The sequence below is a fragment of the Cervus elaphus genome, chromosome 16, assembly GCF_910594005.1.
Source record: "Cervus elaphus chromosome 16, mCerEla1.1, whole genome shotgun sequence".
NCBI classification, from domain to species: Eukaryota; Metazoa; Chordata; class Mammalia; order Artiodactyla; family Cervidae; genus Cervus; species Cervus elaphus.
This window is the reverse complement of record NC_057830.1, coordinates 37,992,790-38,007,322: the sequence shown is the minus strand read 5'-3', so window position 1 is coordinate 38,007,322 and position 14,533 is coordinate 37,992,790. Positions and strand designations below refer to the sequence as shown.

Sequence of the window (14,533 nt, the reverse complement as noted above, 5' to 3'; positions counted from 1 at the left end):
CACTGATGAACCCGTTGGCAGGACGAGGGACGCAGAGGACAGACTTGCAGACACGGGGCAGGGAAGGAGTGAGACCACGGAGAGCGCAGCCCTGACCTTCACACCAGCGTGTGTGAAGCAGACAGCGGGCGGCGGCACGCAGCCCGGGAGCTCAGCTCAGCCCTCTGTGACGGCCGGGCGCGCGGGATGGGGAGGCGGCCCGAGAGGGAGGGGATGGACGCGTACCTGTGGCTGCCGCCGTAGTACCAGCAGATGCTAACAACACGGTAAAGGAATTCTACTCCAACGAAAATAAAGTCTGAACCTAGTGTCTGTAACTTAGGTAAGCAGATTCTGCTCTGGAATTCAAATTTGTTTAAACAAGCAACTGAAAGAAAAGCATTCCATCAGCACAGTGGCGCATTACCTGGCAGTATTGAACAGCCAACTACTTTGTTTTATTTCAATACATTTTGCAGGAGCTACTCAGTCATTCTGGATGAACAAAAACTCAGTGACTCACCTCCAAATCAGTTCCTGCCAAAGTTGCCCCTCTGAGGTTACAGTTCTTCAACTTTGCGTTCTTTAAGGTCGCAACTCTCAGGTTAATTCCTGTCATCTGACTTCCTTCCATATCCACACCTTTCAGATTAGCACCTAAAGTGAGTATATTTTAGTATTTATAGTCATTTATCTTCAAAAGATGCAAGATGACTTAACAGGGGTAAATGTTGACCTCTGCATCCTTTGGAAATGACTGAATTATATAAACTTGTCTCTTGACCAATGTACATACATATGGAGTTCTTTGTTAACAATCTGTTTGCTTACACTATGAATTAAGAATTCGTGTTTTAATCTGTATTTTTGAGGGAGGAATTCAATTTGGTCCCAGAGTTTGCACTTTTAAATATGCTTCCAAAAATTTATGGTGATGGAAATGAGTTGTGTGTCTTCTAGATATACAAATAAACAAAATGACAAGTTCATGGACAAAACAAAGCAATAAGGAATTCATAAACAAAATATTACATCCAAAAGTGATAAAAAAAAAAACTGCCTGGCTTTACGCAAACTGAAGTTCTTCATTTTGGTCCACGTTAGGACTATGGTGTTCTGTTATGGTGCCCTGGGGGAAGGATGGAGGAAGCGATAGTTATGGAGATAGGGAGGGACAGGTACACACTGCTATATTTAAAATGGATAACCAACAAGAACCGACTACATGGCATAGGGAACTCTGCTCAGTGTTATGTGTCAGCCTGGACTGGAGGGGAATTTAGGGGAGAATGCTTGTTTATGTATGGTTGAGTCCCTTTATTGTCCACCTGAAACATTATTAAATAAAAAGTTTAAAAAACAATGCTGTTCTGTTTGGACATTTAAGATGTTGATACTTATCTCCAGCTGAAGCTTCCTTAAATACTGGAGGCCACATTTCCTGAGTTCAGCATGCTGGTTTCCATTACTGAGACCAAACAATGGCTTAGCCCTTTGCAAATCCCCGAAGACAGAAGAAATGTTCCTCCCTATGGTTATGTTTTACCAGTAACAATTATTTTCCTGGGCTTTTTACTTAATGGTGTGTTTTTACTTTAGAGAAGGTAATTACAGAGAGACTCTTACCTTCTAAATTGGCTTTGAGACCAGAGGGATCTTCAAAATTACACAGCTTCAAGGATGCTCCCTCTGCATTAGAACACAGCATCTTGACGCCCTGGAGATTTGCACACTGGCCAAGGAAAGAGTAAAGTCTGTGTTTATTATGGTTCAGAATTTTGTTTGGACTAGAAAAAATTGGCTCAAACAGTAAAAGAAAAAAGAAAAAAAAATCTGATATACTCACAATCAACTGTTTTGTTTACAATAATCGTCAGAAGTTTTTTCAATAGTTGTTTTAAAAGAAAAAAAGCCAAACAAACAATAGCATTCCTGCTTTACATGAAAAGAGTTTAGAAAAAGAAGCTGGGGAGGGAGGACTATGATATCCCTATTTCTATTTTTATAAACAGCCCAGCTCATGACAGTGTAACAGTTAATGTCTGAAGAAAGCATGAAGCTGTTAGGGATCTAGATCTTCTCTTATTACTGCAAGAATGAAATTTCTGATGCTCAGTAATGTTGTCACTACCTTCATTTCAAAGGTCGGACTGCTAAGGCCAGCAATGAAAGGTGCCATCTAGCTACAAACACCACCAAGTTGCTCGTAGGGTCTTTCTGTACCAACCTTCGCTCCAAAACATTGTCAACCCTGAGTACCCAAATGAGTTCAAGATATAAAGAGGAAAAAGTCAGAAAGTATATTTTGGAACTTTAAATTCAATGCCATCAGATCTGATGTCTAACAATTACTGGATATGGTAGGAAGCTATCTATAAAGTCAGTGATAACGTTAGACCTTTGCTAATTGGGGCCAAAGTAGAAGGTAAAAAGTATTCTAAAAACCCTCAGACATTACAGAAATGATAATTGCAATTGTTATTATAATTAGATCAATGAGGAAATCTAAACGCCTAAGCCTGATTAAGTTATGTGATACCCATACCAAGAAAAATCCTTGTCTCATAAATGCAGTTTTATTCAGCCACAGCCAATTCTAGTGAACAGAAGATAAACTACAGGCCATTTCAAATCACAGATAACTGACAAACAGGTTTGCATTTCCATTCATGCCTGTGCTTTAAGACGAGGTAGTTCAGAAGCTCAGACTGACAGGTAGGATAATGAGGACCTAGAAGATAACTCAAAGATGATTAGATTTTATGTACTTGAAAATATATTGTAACAGGACAGGAAGGTGATATCTGAAAATAAATCTCTCTGGTACTCGATGTAATGCTCCCAGGTAGAATATAAGTATTATCAAAAGTTCCCAAGGTTATTATGTAAGTACTGTTCTCTACTCAAGGCTGTACTATGGAATCTCACAGAGAAATATATGAGAAACTCATGAGATTTTTTTCTCTTCAAAAACCACAAAAAGTATTTCACCCTCTATTCATCAAATGGTAAAAGCAGGTCACCAACACTGACACCTCAGCCACTCACCTGCAGCTACTAAGGAAGTCAGCATTATAGTTAGGAGATTTGGGCTATTTACTGTATCAAGGGGCAGTGGTTTTGATGAAAGCAGTTATTACTGTTTTTGAAAAGGATAATGATATTAAGACTATGCTTAGGCCTTCCTTGGTGGCTCAGTGGTAGAGTCTGCCAGCTAATGCAGGAGACATGGGTTTGATCCCTGGTCCAAGAAGGTCCCACATGCCACCAGGCATCAAAGCTTGGTGCACAACTACTGAGCCTGTGCTCTGAAACCCAACTGCCATTAACTACTCAGGTCCAAATGCTCTGGAGCTCACGCTCTGTAATAAGAGGAGCCACCGAAATAAGAAACCCACGCACTGCAACGAGAGAAAGGCCTACACAGCAACAAAGACCCAAAACAGCCAAATAAATAAATAAAACTATTAAAAAGCCAAAGATTGTTTGAAAAATGGTCCTTATCTTTAAGAGAATAAAATATTTACAGGTGAAATAAGCTGCTTCAAAAATACTCTGTGGAGAGGTATAGACAATACACAACTGTTTAAACACTGATACTGTTGATGCTGAGTAACGGAGATACAAAGGGATTCACTACACCAGCTCATTTTTGTCTATATTTCACATTTTCCAAAGGAAAAAGTCATCAAAAAAGACATAAGGAAAAGAAAACACCTGCTTTAGAGTCTAGCTCTAATGCTGCTGACGAACCAGCCTTCGCGGCTTGGGTAAGGGCACATTTCAGTTTCTGAGTCTGTAAGACAGGGTCATACTTATCATTAGTGTCCCTTCCAGGTCTTATCATCAGTTAAGTCTTGCACTAGGAATGTGCAATGCATTCATAAGAGCTGAATTATTATACCAGCTTCTACACAGCAGGCTAAAGTCAATAATGAAAGGCGGAGCAGGCGGAAGACGCATTCCACAGGCACTGACAGAACAGAGGGCGCAGCTCAGACATGAACCCTGCCAGCAGCTCAGGTCTCCTTGGTCGACAGCAGAATTGGAGGCTTCCTGCAGAAAGGTTTCACAGCCCGCAGGGAGCAATCAGGGGAGAAGTTCAACAAGGTGGGTGGGAACATCAGGTGCATCCTGTGCTTAGCTGACCTCATGCTCGGTGGGCAATACATGCGACTGTTCAGCAGCCCATCTTCAAGTGCCAAAGACAACCAGCCACTAGTGTTTACTTTCACAGCCCCACACTCTGGGCGGTGACTCCTCAACATGAGCCATGTTAATCAATAAACTTGCAGTTCTGCAGCACTTGAGTATGTATCCGTTAAAATTACATAGGCCGCTGCAAGACAAAGATGGCAGAGTAAAAGGACCTTGAGCTCATATCCTCTTATGAGCTCACCAAAATCACAATAAACAACTATCCATAAAAATGACTGGAATCTACCCAAAGAAGATACTCGACATCCAAACACATAAAGAAGGAACCCCGAGATGGTAGGAGGGGTGCACTTATAATACAGTCAAACCTCATACCACCCAGGTGGGCAACCCATAGACTGGAGAATAATTATATCACAAAAGTTCTCCCCCAGGAGTGAGAGCTCTGAAAGCCAGAAGGACTTGGTTGTAGCTTGAGGGAAACAAAGGGGACCATGGGAAAGAGACTCAACTCTTGGAGAGCTCAGATAAGATCTTACACACACTGGAACCCAGGTCAAAAGCACTGATTCCACAGAAGCCTGGGCCAGACCTACCTGCTAGTCTTGGAGGGTCTCCTAGGGAGGTGGCAAGTGGGAGGCAGTTGTAGTTCTCACTGGGTTCTTAAGCTGGTGGCGGACATAGTGGCAATCTATGTGAACTCCGGCTGGAGTCCTTGACACCAAGACCTGGCCCCACACAACAGCATGGAGGCTCCAGTGCTGGGACGCCTCAGGCCAACCAACCAACAGCCAGAAATACAGCCCCAACTATCAGCAGATGGGCTTACTGAGCCCCCAGAAACCTTTGGACATGCCCCTGGACATGGCCTTGCCCACTAGAGGGCCAGGACCCAGATCCACAGACCAGTGGGCAGGCCTGAGCCCCTCCTGCCAGAAAGACTGAACAAGCCTCTAACCAGCCTCACACACCAGGGGGAAGACACATAAAGCAAGAAAACTACGATCCTGCAAAACTAAGTCCATCAATATGAGTCAGAAACTACCCTGGGATCAGGCTGGTCCCTGGCCCTTAATGATGAGAAGGGAGTGTACTGCTAGACACATAGGGCAGCCCCCACTGAGGGCCACTTCCCCAAGGTTGAGAAATATTACTAAGCTACTACATGCATAAGAAATATAAATAGAAATTTAAACAAAGTGAGATAGCAAAGGAATATATTCCAGACAAAAGAACAAGATAAAACCTCAGAACAACTAAGTGAAGTGGAGATATGCAATCTACCTGAGAAAGAGTTCAGAGTAATGATTGTAAAGATGATCCAAGAACTTTGGAAAAGAATGGATGCAGAGAGAGAAGTTGCAAGAAATTCTCAACAAAGAGTTAGAAAATATAAAGAATAAACAGAGTTAAAGAATATAATGAGATGAAAAGCACGCAGAAGGAATCAACAGCAGAATAAATGAGGCAGAGGAACAGGAGAGAGAACTGTCTTCTAGTGAGTTGGAAGACAGACTGGTGGAAATTACTGCTATGGAAAAGAATAAGGAAAAATAATGAAAAGAAATGAGGACAGTTTAAGAGACCTCAGGGAAAAATGTCAAATGCATCAAGATTTGCATGATAGAGGTCCCAAAAGGAGATGAGGGAGAGAAAGGGCCTGAGAAAATATCTGAAGAGTAATAGCATGGGAAAGGAAACAGTCACCCAAATCCAGGACGCACAGGGCATCCCGTTCAGGGTTAACCCAAGAAGAAACACGCTCAGACACACAATAATCAAACTTAATTTAAAGACAAAATTTAAAGAGAAAATATGAAAAACAACAAGGGAAAAGCAACAAATAATATACAAGAAAATCCCCATAAGACTAGCAGCCATTTTCTTACGAGAATCTCTGCAGGCCAGAAGGCAGTGGCATGATATATTTAAAATGATGAAAGGGAAAAACCTACAACCAAGAATACTCTACCCAGCAAGACTCTCATTCAGATTCAATGGGGGAATCAAAGCCTTTACAGACAAGCAAAATTCAGCACTTAAGAGAATTCAGCATCAGCTTTACTACAAATGCTAAAGGAACTCTGCAAAGAAAAGAAAAGGCCACAACTAGGAACAAGAATATTAGGAAACAGGAAAGCTCACATACAGTAAAGGTAGGAAATCATCCACACACAAATACGATATCAAAACCAGTAATCATGAGATGAAAGGAGTATGAATGCAGAATTTTAAAAATATACTTGAAATTAAGAGATCAGCAACTTAATAATGTATCATATAGACTTCTATATCAAAACCTCATGGTAACCATAAACAAAAAAATCAGTAATATATACACAAAAAAGAAAAAGTAACCCAAATATAACATTAAAGATCATCATCAAATCACAAGACAACAAAGGAGGAAAGGAAGAAAAAAGACCTACAAAAACAAATCCAAAACAATTAACAAAATGGCAATAAGAACATACATATTGATAATTATCTTCAATGTAAATGGATTAAATGCTCCAACTAAAAGACAAAGAATGGCTGAATGGATACAAAAATTAAGACCCAGAGATATGCTGTCTACAGGAGACCCACTTCAGAACTAGACACATACAGACTGAAAGTGAGAGGGTAGAAAAAGGTATTCCATGCAAATGGAAATCAAAAGAAAGGTGGAGTAGCAATACTCAAATCAGACAGAACAGACTAAAATGAAGACTGTTACAAGAGACAAAGATGCACCCCACATAATGACCAAGGGAATAAACCAAGAAGATATAATGATTACAAATATATGTGCACCCAAAATAAGAGCACCCCAATATAAAGCAAATGTTAACATACATAAAAGAAGAAATAGGGACTAACACAGTAACAGTGGGGGACTTTAACACCCCACTTATATCAGTGGACAGAACATCCAAACAAAATCAATAAGGAAAAACAGGCCTGAAGAGGAACATTAGACCAGATGGACTTAAATTGATATTTATACAGCATTCCATCCAAAGTAGCAGAATACACATTCTTTTCAAGTGCACATGGAACATTCTCCAGAATTTATCACATGCTGGGCCACAAGGCAAATCTTGGTTAAGTTTAAAAAAACTGAAAATTGTATCAAGCATCTTTTCCAACCATAATGCTATGAGATTAGAAACCAAATCCAAGGGGGAAAAAATTACAAAAACCACAGACATGTGGAAGATGAACGATATGCTACCAATGGATCCCTGAATAAATCAAAAAACATCAGCGCCAAACAAAAATGAAAAAATGACAATCCAAACCCTATGGGATGCAGCAGAAGCAGTTCTAAGAGAGAAGTTTATAGTGATAAAAACTTACCTCAGAACAAAAGAAAAATCTCAAACAAACAACCCAGTGTTACACCTAAAGCAACTAGAGAAAGAACAAACAAAACCCAAAGTTAGTAGAAAGAAATCATAAAGATCAGAGCAGAAATCAATGAACTAGAACTACAGACTAATAACCGAAAAGATCAGTGAAACCAAAAGCTGGTTCTTGGAAAAGATAAAAACAAAAAACAAACAAACAAAAAAAACCTGATGAACCTTTAGCCAGACTCACCAAGGGAAAAAAAAAGAAGGCCCAAAGGAATAAAAATGAAAAAGAAATTACAACAAACACCATGGAAATACAAAGGACCATAAGAGACTACCACAAGCAACTACATGCCGATAAAATTGGCAACCTAGAACAAACGAACAAGTTCTTACAAAGGTACAATCTTGCAAAACTGAACCAAGAATAGAAAATATGAACAGACCAATTACAAATACTGAAATTGAATCTGTGACTTAAAAAACTCCCAACAAACAGAAGTCCAGGAGTATTAAACATCTATTAAACATTTAGAGAAGAGTTAATAGTTATCCTTCTGAAACCTTCCCAAAAAACTGCAGAGGAAGGAGCACTTCCAAACTAGCTCTGTGAGGCCAGTTTCACTCTGCTACCAGAATCAAAGATACCACACAATACCATCTTTCTAAATTCCAGATGCATGTGTTAATATATTTGTTTTTCTCTTTCTGACTTACTTATGGAGAAAGAAACATCAACATATATACACTATGACGTGTAAGATGGATAGCTGGTGAAAAGCTGCTATATATTACAGGGAGACAGTCTGGCGCTGTGTGATAATCTGGAGGGACGGGGTCGGGGAGGGGAGGGAGGCTCAGGAAGGAGGGGCTACACGTGTTATCATGGCTGTTTCGTGTTGCTGTGTGGCAGAAACCAACACAAAGTATAAAAACTAAAATACGAAAAAGAAAAAAGATACCACACAAAAAGGAAATTATAGGCCAATTTTACTGATGATATTGAACCGGACACGGAACAACAGACTGATTCAAAATTGGGAAAGGAATACATCAAGGTTGTATACTGTCACCCTGCTTATTTAACTTACATGCAGAGTACATTAGGCAAAATATTGGGCTGGATGAAGCTCAAGTTGGAATCAAGATTCCTGGGAGAATTATCAACAACCTCAGATATGCAGATGACAACCACTGTAATGGCAGAAAGTGAAGAGGAACTAAAGAGCCTCTTGATGAAGGTGAAAGAGGTGAGTGAAAAAGGTGGCTTAAAGCTCAACATTAAAAAAAACTAAGATCATGGCATTCAGTCACATCACATCCTTCATGGCCAAATACATGGGGAAAAATGGAAAATGGTGACAGACTTTGTTTTGCTGGGCTCTAAAATCACTATAGATGGTGATAGCAGCTGTGAAATTAAAAGATTCTTTCTCCCTGGAAGAAAACTTATGACAAACCTAGAAAGTGTATTAAAAAGCTGAGGCATCACTTTGCCCACAAAGGTCCCTCTAGTCAAAACTATGGTGTTTCCAATGGTCATGTACAGATGTGAGAACTGAACCATCAACCTGGAAGAGTCACTGGAAGGACTGATGATGATGCTCCAATACTTTGGCCACCTGATGTGAAGAGCCGACTCATTGGAAAAGACCCTGATGCTGGGAAAGAATGACGGCAGAAGAAGGGGACGACGGAGGATGAGATGGTTGGATGGCATCACCAACTCAATGGACATGAGTCTGAGTGAACTCTGGGAGACAGTGAAGGACAGGGAAGCCTGGCTTGCTGCATTCCATGGAGTTGCAAAGAGTTAGACACAACTGAATAACAACAAATCACTGATGAACACAGATGCAAAATCCTCAGCAAAATATTGGCAAACCGAATCCAACAATGCATTAAAAGGATCACATATTATGATCAAGTGGGATTTATCACAGGGATTCAAGGATTTTTCAGTATCCACAGACCTATCAGTGTGATTGACCACATTAACGAACTGAAGAGTGAAAACCTTATGATCATCTCAATCGATGCAGGAAAAGCTTTTAATAAAATTCAACATGCATTTATGATAAAAACTCTCCAGAAAGTGGGCACAGAGGGAACTGACCTCAACATAATAAATATATGGCAAACCCACAGCTAACATCATATTCAATCATGAAAAGCTGAAACATTTCCTTTAAGATTAGGAACAAGACAAGGATATTCACTCTCACCACTTTTATTCAACACAGTTTTGAAGTCTTAGCCACAGCAATCAGAGAAGAAAAGGAAAAAAAGCTAAGCTATATTGAAAAAGTAATACTATTACTGTCTGCATGTAACATGACACTTTACATAGAAAATCCTACTAAAGATGCTATCAGAAAACTACTAGAGCTCATCAATAAATTCAGATAAGTTGTAGGATAGAAAATTAATACACAAGAACCTGTTGTATTTCTATATATTAACAATGAAAGATCAGAAAAAGAAAGGAAACAATCTCATTTACCACTGCAGCACAAAGAATAAAATGCCTAGGAGTAAACATATCTAAGGGGGCAAAAGACTAATACTCAGTAAACTGTAAGAAGCTAGTAAAAGAAATTGAAGATGATACAAACAAATGAAAAGACACACCATGTTCTTGGACTGGAAGAATACTGTCAAGATGACCATATTACCTAAAGCAATCTACAGATTCAATGAAATCCTTATCAAATTACCAATGGCATTTTTTTTACAGAACTAGAACAAATTTTAAATGTGCATGGAAGTGCAAAAGATCCCAAATAGCCAAAGCAACAGAGACACCAAAGTTGGTGGATTAGAAGGAAGTGAGCTCGTCTTTTATGAGAACACCAAAATCACAATCAGCTACTGAACAACCATCAACAGGAGGATGTTAGAACCCGCCAAAAAAAGATACTCCGTGTCCAAGAACAAAGGAGAAGTGGCAAGAAGACGGTAGGAGGGGCACAATCAGTTTTAAAATCAAACCTCACACTCCCAGAGACTTGGAGGAAACAAACAAGTCCCTGTGCACACCAAGACCCAGGGAAAGGAGCAGTGACCCTCCACAAGAGGCTGAGCCGACCTCCCTGTGAGTGTGTGAGTGTCTCCGCAGAGGCATGGTGAGCAGTGGCCTGCCATGGGGACAGGGGCCCTAGCAGCAGCAGTCCTGGGAGGCACGGCATGTGGCCTAAGTCCTCTTGGAGGAGGTCACTATTAGCCCCACCACAGAGCCACTGGGTGGACACTCCACAGACTGGAGAAAAATAAAAACAATGAAGCTCTTGCACTCTTGTGAAAGTTCTAGGCCCTGCAAGAGACTTCCCAACATGGAGATCCAGCAAAGGGGCAGGGAACCTGACTTTGATGGTCAGCGGGATTTGATTACAGAACTTCCACAGGACTGGGGAAACAGAGCCTCTTAGAGGACACAGAAAAAGCTTTCTGTGCACCAGGACCCAGGAGAAAGGAGCACTGACTCCAGAAGTGACTGAGCCAGACTTTCCTGTGAGTGTCTGGGAGTCTGTAGCAGATGCCTGGGTTTCCAGTGGCCTGCTGCAGGGTCAAGGGCCCTGCCAGCTGTAGTCCTGGGAGGCACGGCATGCTGGTGTAGGTCCTTTTGGAGGAGGTTGCCTTTATACCTACCATAGAGTCTACAGCCTATGACAGAGACTACAGACTTTAGGTCTGGGCCACCTCAGGCCAAACTACAGGGAGGAAGCACAGTCCCACCCATCAGCAGAAAACTGGATTAAAGTTTTACTTAGCACTGGCCCTGCTCACCAGAGCAAGACCCAGTTTTCCCTACAGACAGTGACTCCTATCAGGGAGCTTACACAAGACTCTTGTCCTCATCCATCAGAGGGCAGACAAAATGAAAATCATAATCACAGAAAACCAACAAAAATGATCACATGGATCACAGCCTTGTGTAATTCAATGAAACTATGAGCCATGTCATGTAGGGACACTCAAGATGGGCACGTAATGGTCAAGAGTTCTGACAAAAGGTGGGCAACTGGAGAAGGGAATGGCAAACCACTTCAGCATTCTTGCCTGAAGAGCCCCATGTTCAGTATGGAAAGACAAAAAGATACAGCACTGAAGGAGGAACCATTCTGCTGCACCCCCCACCCCACCCCCAGGTAGGTAGGTGTTCAATATGCTATTGGAGAGGAGTCCAGAAAAACTCCAGAAGGAATGAAGAGGCTGAGCCAAAGCAGAAAGGATGCCCAGCTGTAGATGTGTCTGGTGGTAAAAGTAAAGTGCAATGCTGTAAAGAACAATACTTCATTGGAAATATTGGGAAATCCAGCATTAGGTCCATGAATCAAGGTAAACTGGAAGTGGTCAACAGGAGATGGCAAGAAAGAACATCGAGATTTTAGCAATCAGTGCACTAAAATGGACCAGAATGCGTGAATTTAACTCAGATGACCATTATATCTACTACGGTGGGCAAGGATCCCTTAGAAGGAATGAAGTAGCCCTCACAGGCAACAAAAGAGTCCAAAATGTAGTTCAGTTCAGTTCAGTCACTCAGTCGTGTCTGAACTCTCTGTGACCCCATGAATCAGGTACAATCTCAAAAATGACAGAATGATATTGGTTTGTTTCCAAGGCAAACTGTTCAACATCACAGTAATTCAAGTCTATGCCCCAACCACTAATGCCAAAAAAGTTGAAGATGAATGGTTCTATGAAGACCTACAAGACCTTCTAGAACTAACACCAAAAAAAGATGTCCTTTTCATTATAGGGGACTGGAATGCAAAAGTAGGAAGTCAAGAGATACCTGGAGTAACAGGCAAGTTTGGCCTTGAAGTACAAAATGAAGCAGGGCAAAGGCTAACAGAGTTTTGCCAAGAGAATGCACTGGTCACAGCAAACACCCTCTTCCAAAAGTGTAAGAGATGACTCTACACATGGATATGACCAGATGGTCAATACCAAAATCAGATTGAATATATTCTTTGCAGGCAAAGATGGAGAAGTTCTCTCTACACAGCCAGCAAAAAGAAGACCTGGAGCTGACTACTCAGATCATCAGCTCCTTACTGCAAAAATCAGACTTAAATTGAAAAAAGGTAGGGAAAACCACTAGGTCACCAAGGTATGACCTAAATTAAATCCCTTATGCTTATATGGTAGAAGTGACAAATAGATTCAAGGGATTAGATCTGATCGACTGCCTGAAGAACTATAGATGGAGGTTTGTACCATTGTACAGGAGGTGGTGATTAAAACCATTCCCAAGAAAATGAAATGAAACAAGGAAAAATGGCTCCTGAGTAGGCCTTACAAATAGCTAAGAAAAGAAGCGAAGTGAGTCAAAGGAGAAAAGTAAAGATATACCCATCTGAATGCAGAGTTCCAAAGAACAGCAAGGAGAGATAAGAAAGCCTTCTTAGTGCTTGCTTTGGCAGCACATATGCTAAAATTGGAACAATACAGAGAAGAAAGCCTTCTTAGGTGGACAATGCAAAAAAATAGAGGCAAACAGTAGAATGGGAAAGACGAGATCTCTTCAAGAAAATTAGAGATACCAGGGGAACATTTTATGCAAAGATGGGCACAGTAAAGGAGAGAAACATAAGAATCTCACAGAAGCAGAAGAGATTAAGAGAAGGTGGCAAGACTACACAGAAGAACTGTACAAAAAAGGTCTTAATGACCCAGACACAATGGTGTGGTCACTCACCTAAAGCCAGACATCCTGGACAGTGAAGTCAATTAGGCCATAGGAAGCATTACTACAAAGCTATTGGAGATGATAGCTCTAATAGCTGAAATACCTCCAGCTGAGGTATTTCAAATCCTAAAACATGATGCTGTTAAAATGCTGCACACAATATGCCAGTAAATTTGGAAAACTCAGCAGTGGCCACAGGGCTGGAAAAGGTTTCATTCCTATCCAAAAGAAAGGCAATGCCAAAGAACGTTCAAACTACCACACTACTGAGCTCATTTCACATGCTAGCAAGGTAATGCTCAAAATCCTTCAAGCTAGGCTTCAACAGTGCATGAATCAAGAACTTCCAGATGTTTAGGCTGAATTTAGGAAAGGCAGAGGAAACAGATCAAATTGCCATCATCCGCTGGATCATAGACAAAAGGAATTTCAGAAAAACATACACTTCTACTTCATTTTACTATGCTAAAGCCTTTGACTGTGTGGATCGCAACAAACTTTGGAATTCTTCAAGAGATGGGAATACTAGACCCCTTACCTGCCTGCTGACAAACCTGTGTACAGGTCAAGAAGCAACAGTTAGAACCAACATGGTACAACAGCCTGGTTCAAAATTCGGCAAGAAGTATCTCAAGGCTGTGTATTGTCATTCTGCTTATTTAACTTATATGCAAAGTACATCATGCAAAATGCTGGGCTGGATGAATCACAAGCTGGAATCAAGATTGCTAGGAGAAATATCAATAAACTCAGATATGCCAATAACACTACCTTAAAGGCAGAAAGTGAAGAGGGACTAAAAAGCCTCTTGATGAAGGTGAAAGATAAAAGCAAAAAGCTGGTTTAAAACTCAACATTCAAAAACTAAGATCATGGCATTCACTCCCATCACTTCATGGCAAATAGATGGAGAAAAAATGGCAACAGTGACAGACTTTATTTCTTTGGGCTCCAAAGTCACTGCAGATGGTGACTGCGGCCATGAAATTAGTACTGAATATAGTTCCCGTGATTTACAGTAGGACCTTGTTTATCTGTTTTATGTACAGTAGCATGTAAGTATTGCGTATCTTTACAATTTTGTAAGTAAACCGAGATAACCCAATAAATAGCCTACTAACACTCTCCTGGTACCCAAATATGATATGCTAGGTGACAAGGCCTTATAGAACTGGAGACCCAAAGAGTCCACTTTCTCTGACCAAGTTATGATAATAAAACAATCTCTCAAGACCAGGAGAGTTCCTGGGAATGGTGGGAGTTCCAACGTAACCCCTGCTAGGTAAGCAGATTGATTCTTGCTATAGCTGTTTGGTTAGCTGGAAGGGCAGTCCTCTATCCAGGATGCAGTTAGTGAAGGGAA

General features: G+C 40.8%; 1 protein-coding gene across 1 annotated transcript in view; it reads right to left on the bottom strand.

Moving 5' to 3' along the window:
* Window positions 1–14,533, bottom strand: part of KCTD9 (potassium channel tetramerization domain containing 9) — an 83,174-nt gene that overhangs the window by 4,118 nt on the left and 64,523 nt on the right. Inside the window, exons 10-11 of the mRNA XM_043927737.1 lie at window positions 1,606–1,711; window positions 503–636 (exon numbers count right to left, since the gene is read on the bottom strand). Coding sequence (XP_043783672.1) covers window positions 503–636; window positions 1,606–1,711 — 240 coding nt within the window. The remainder of the gene's footprint in view (window positions 1–502; window positions 637–1,605; window positions 1,712–14,533) is intronic.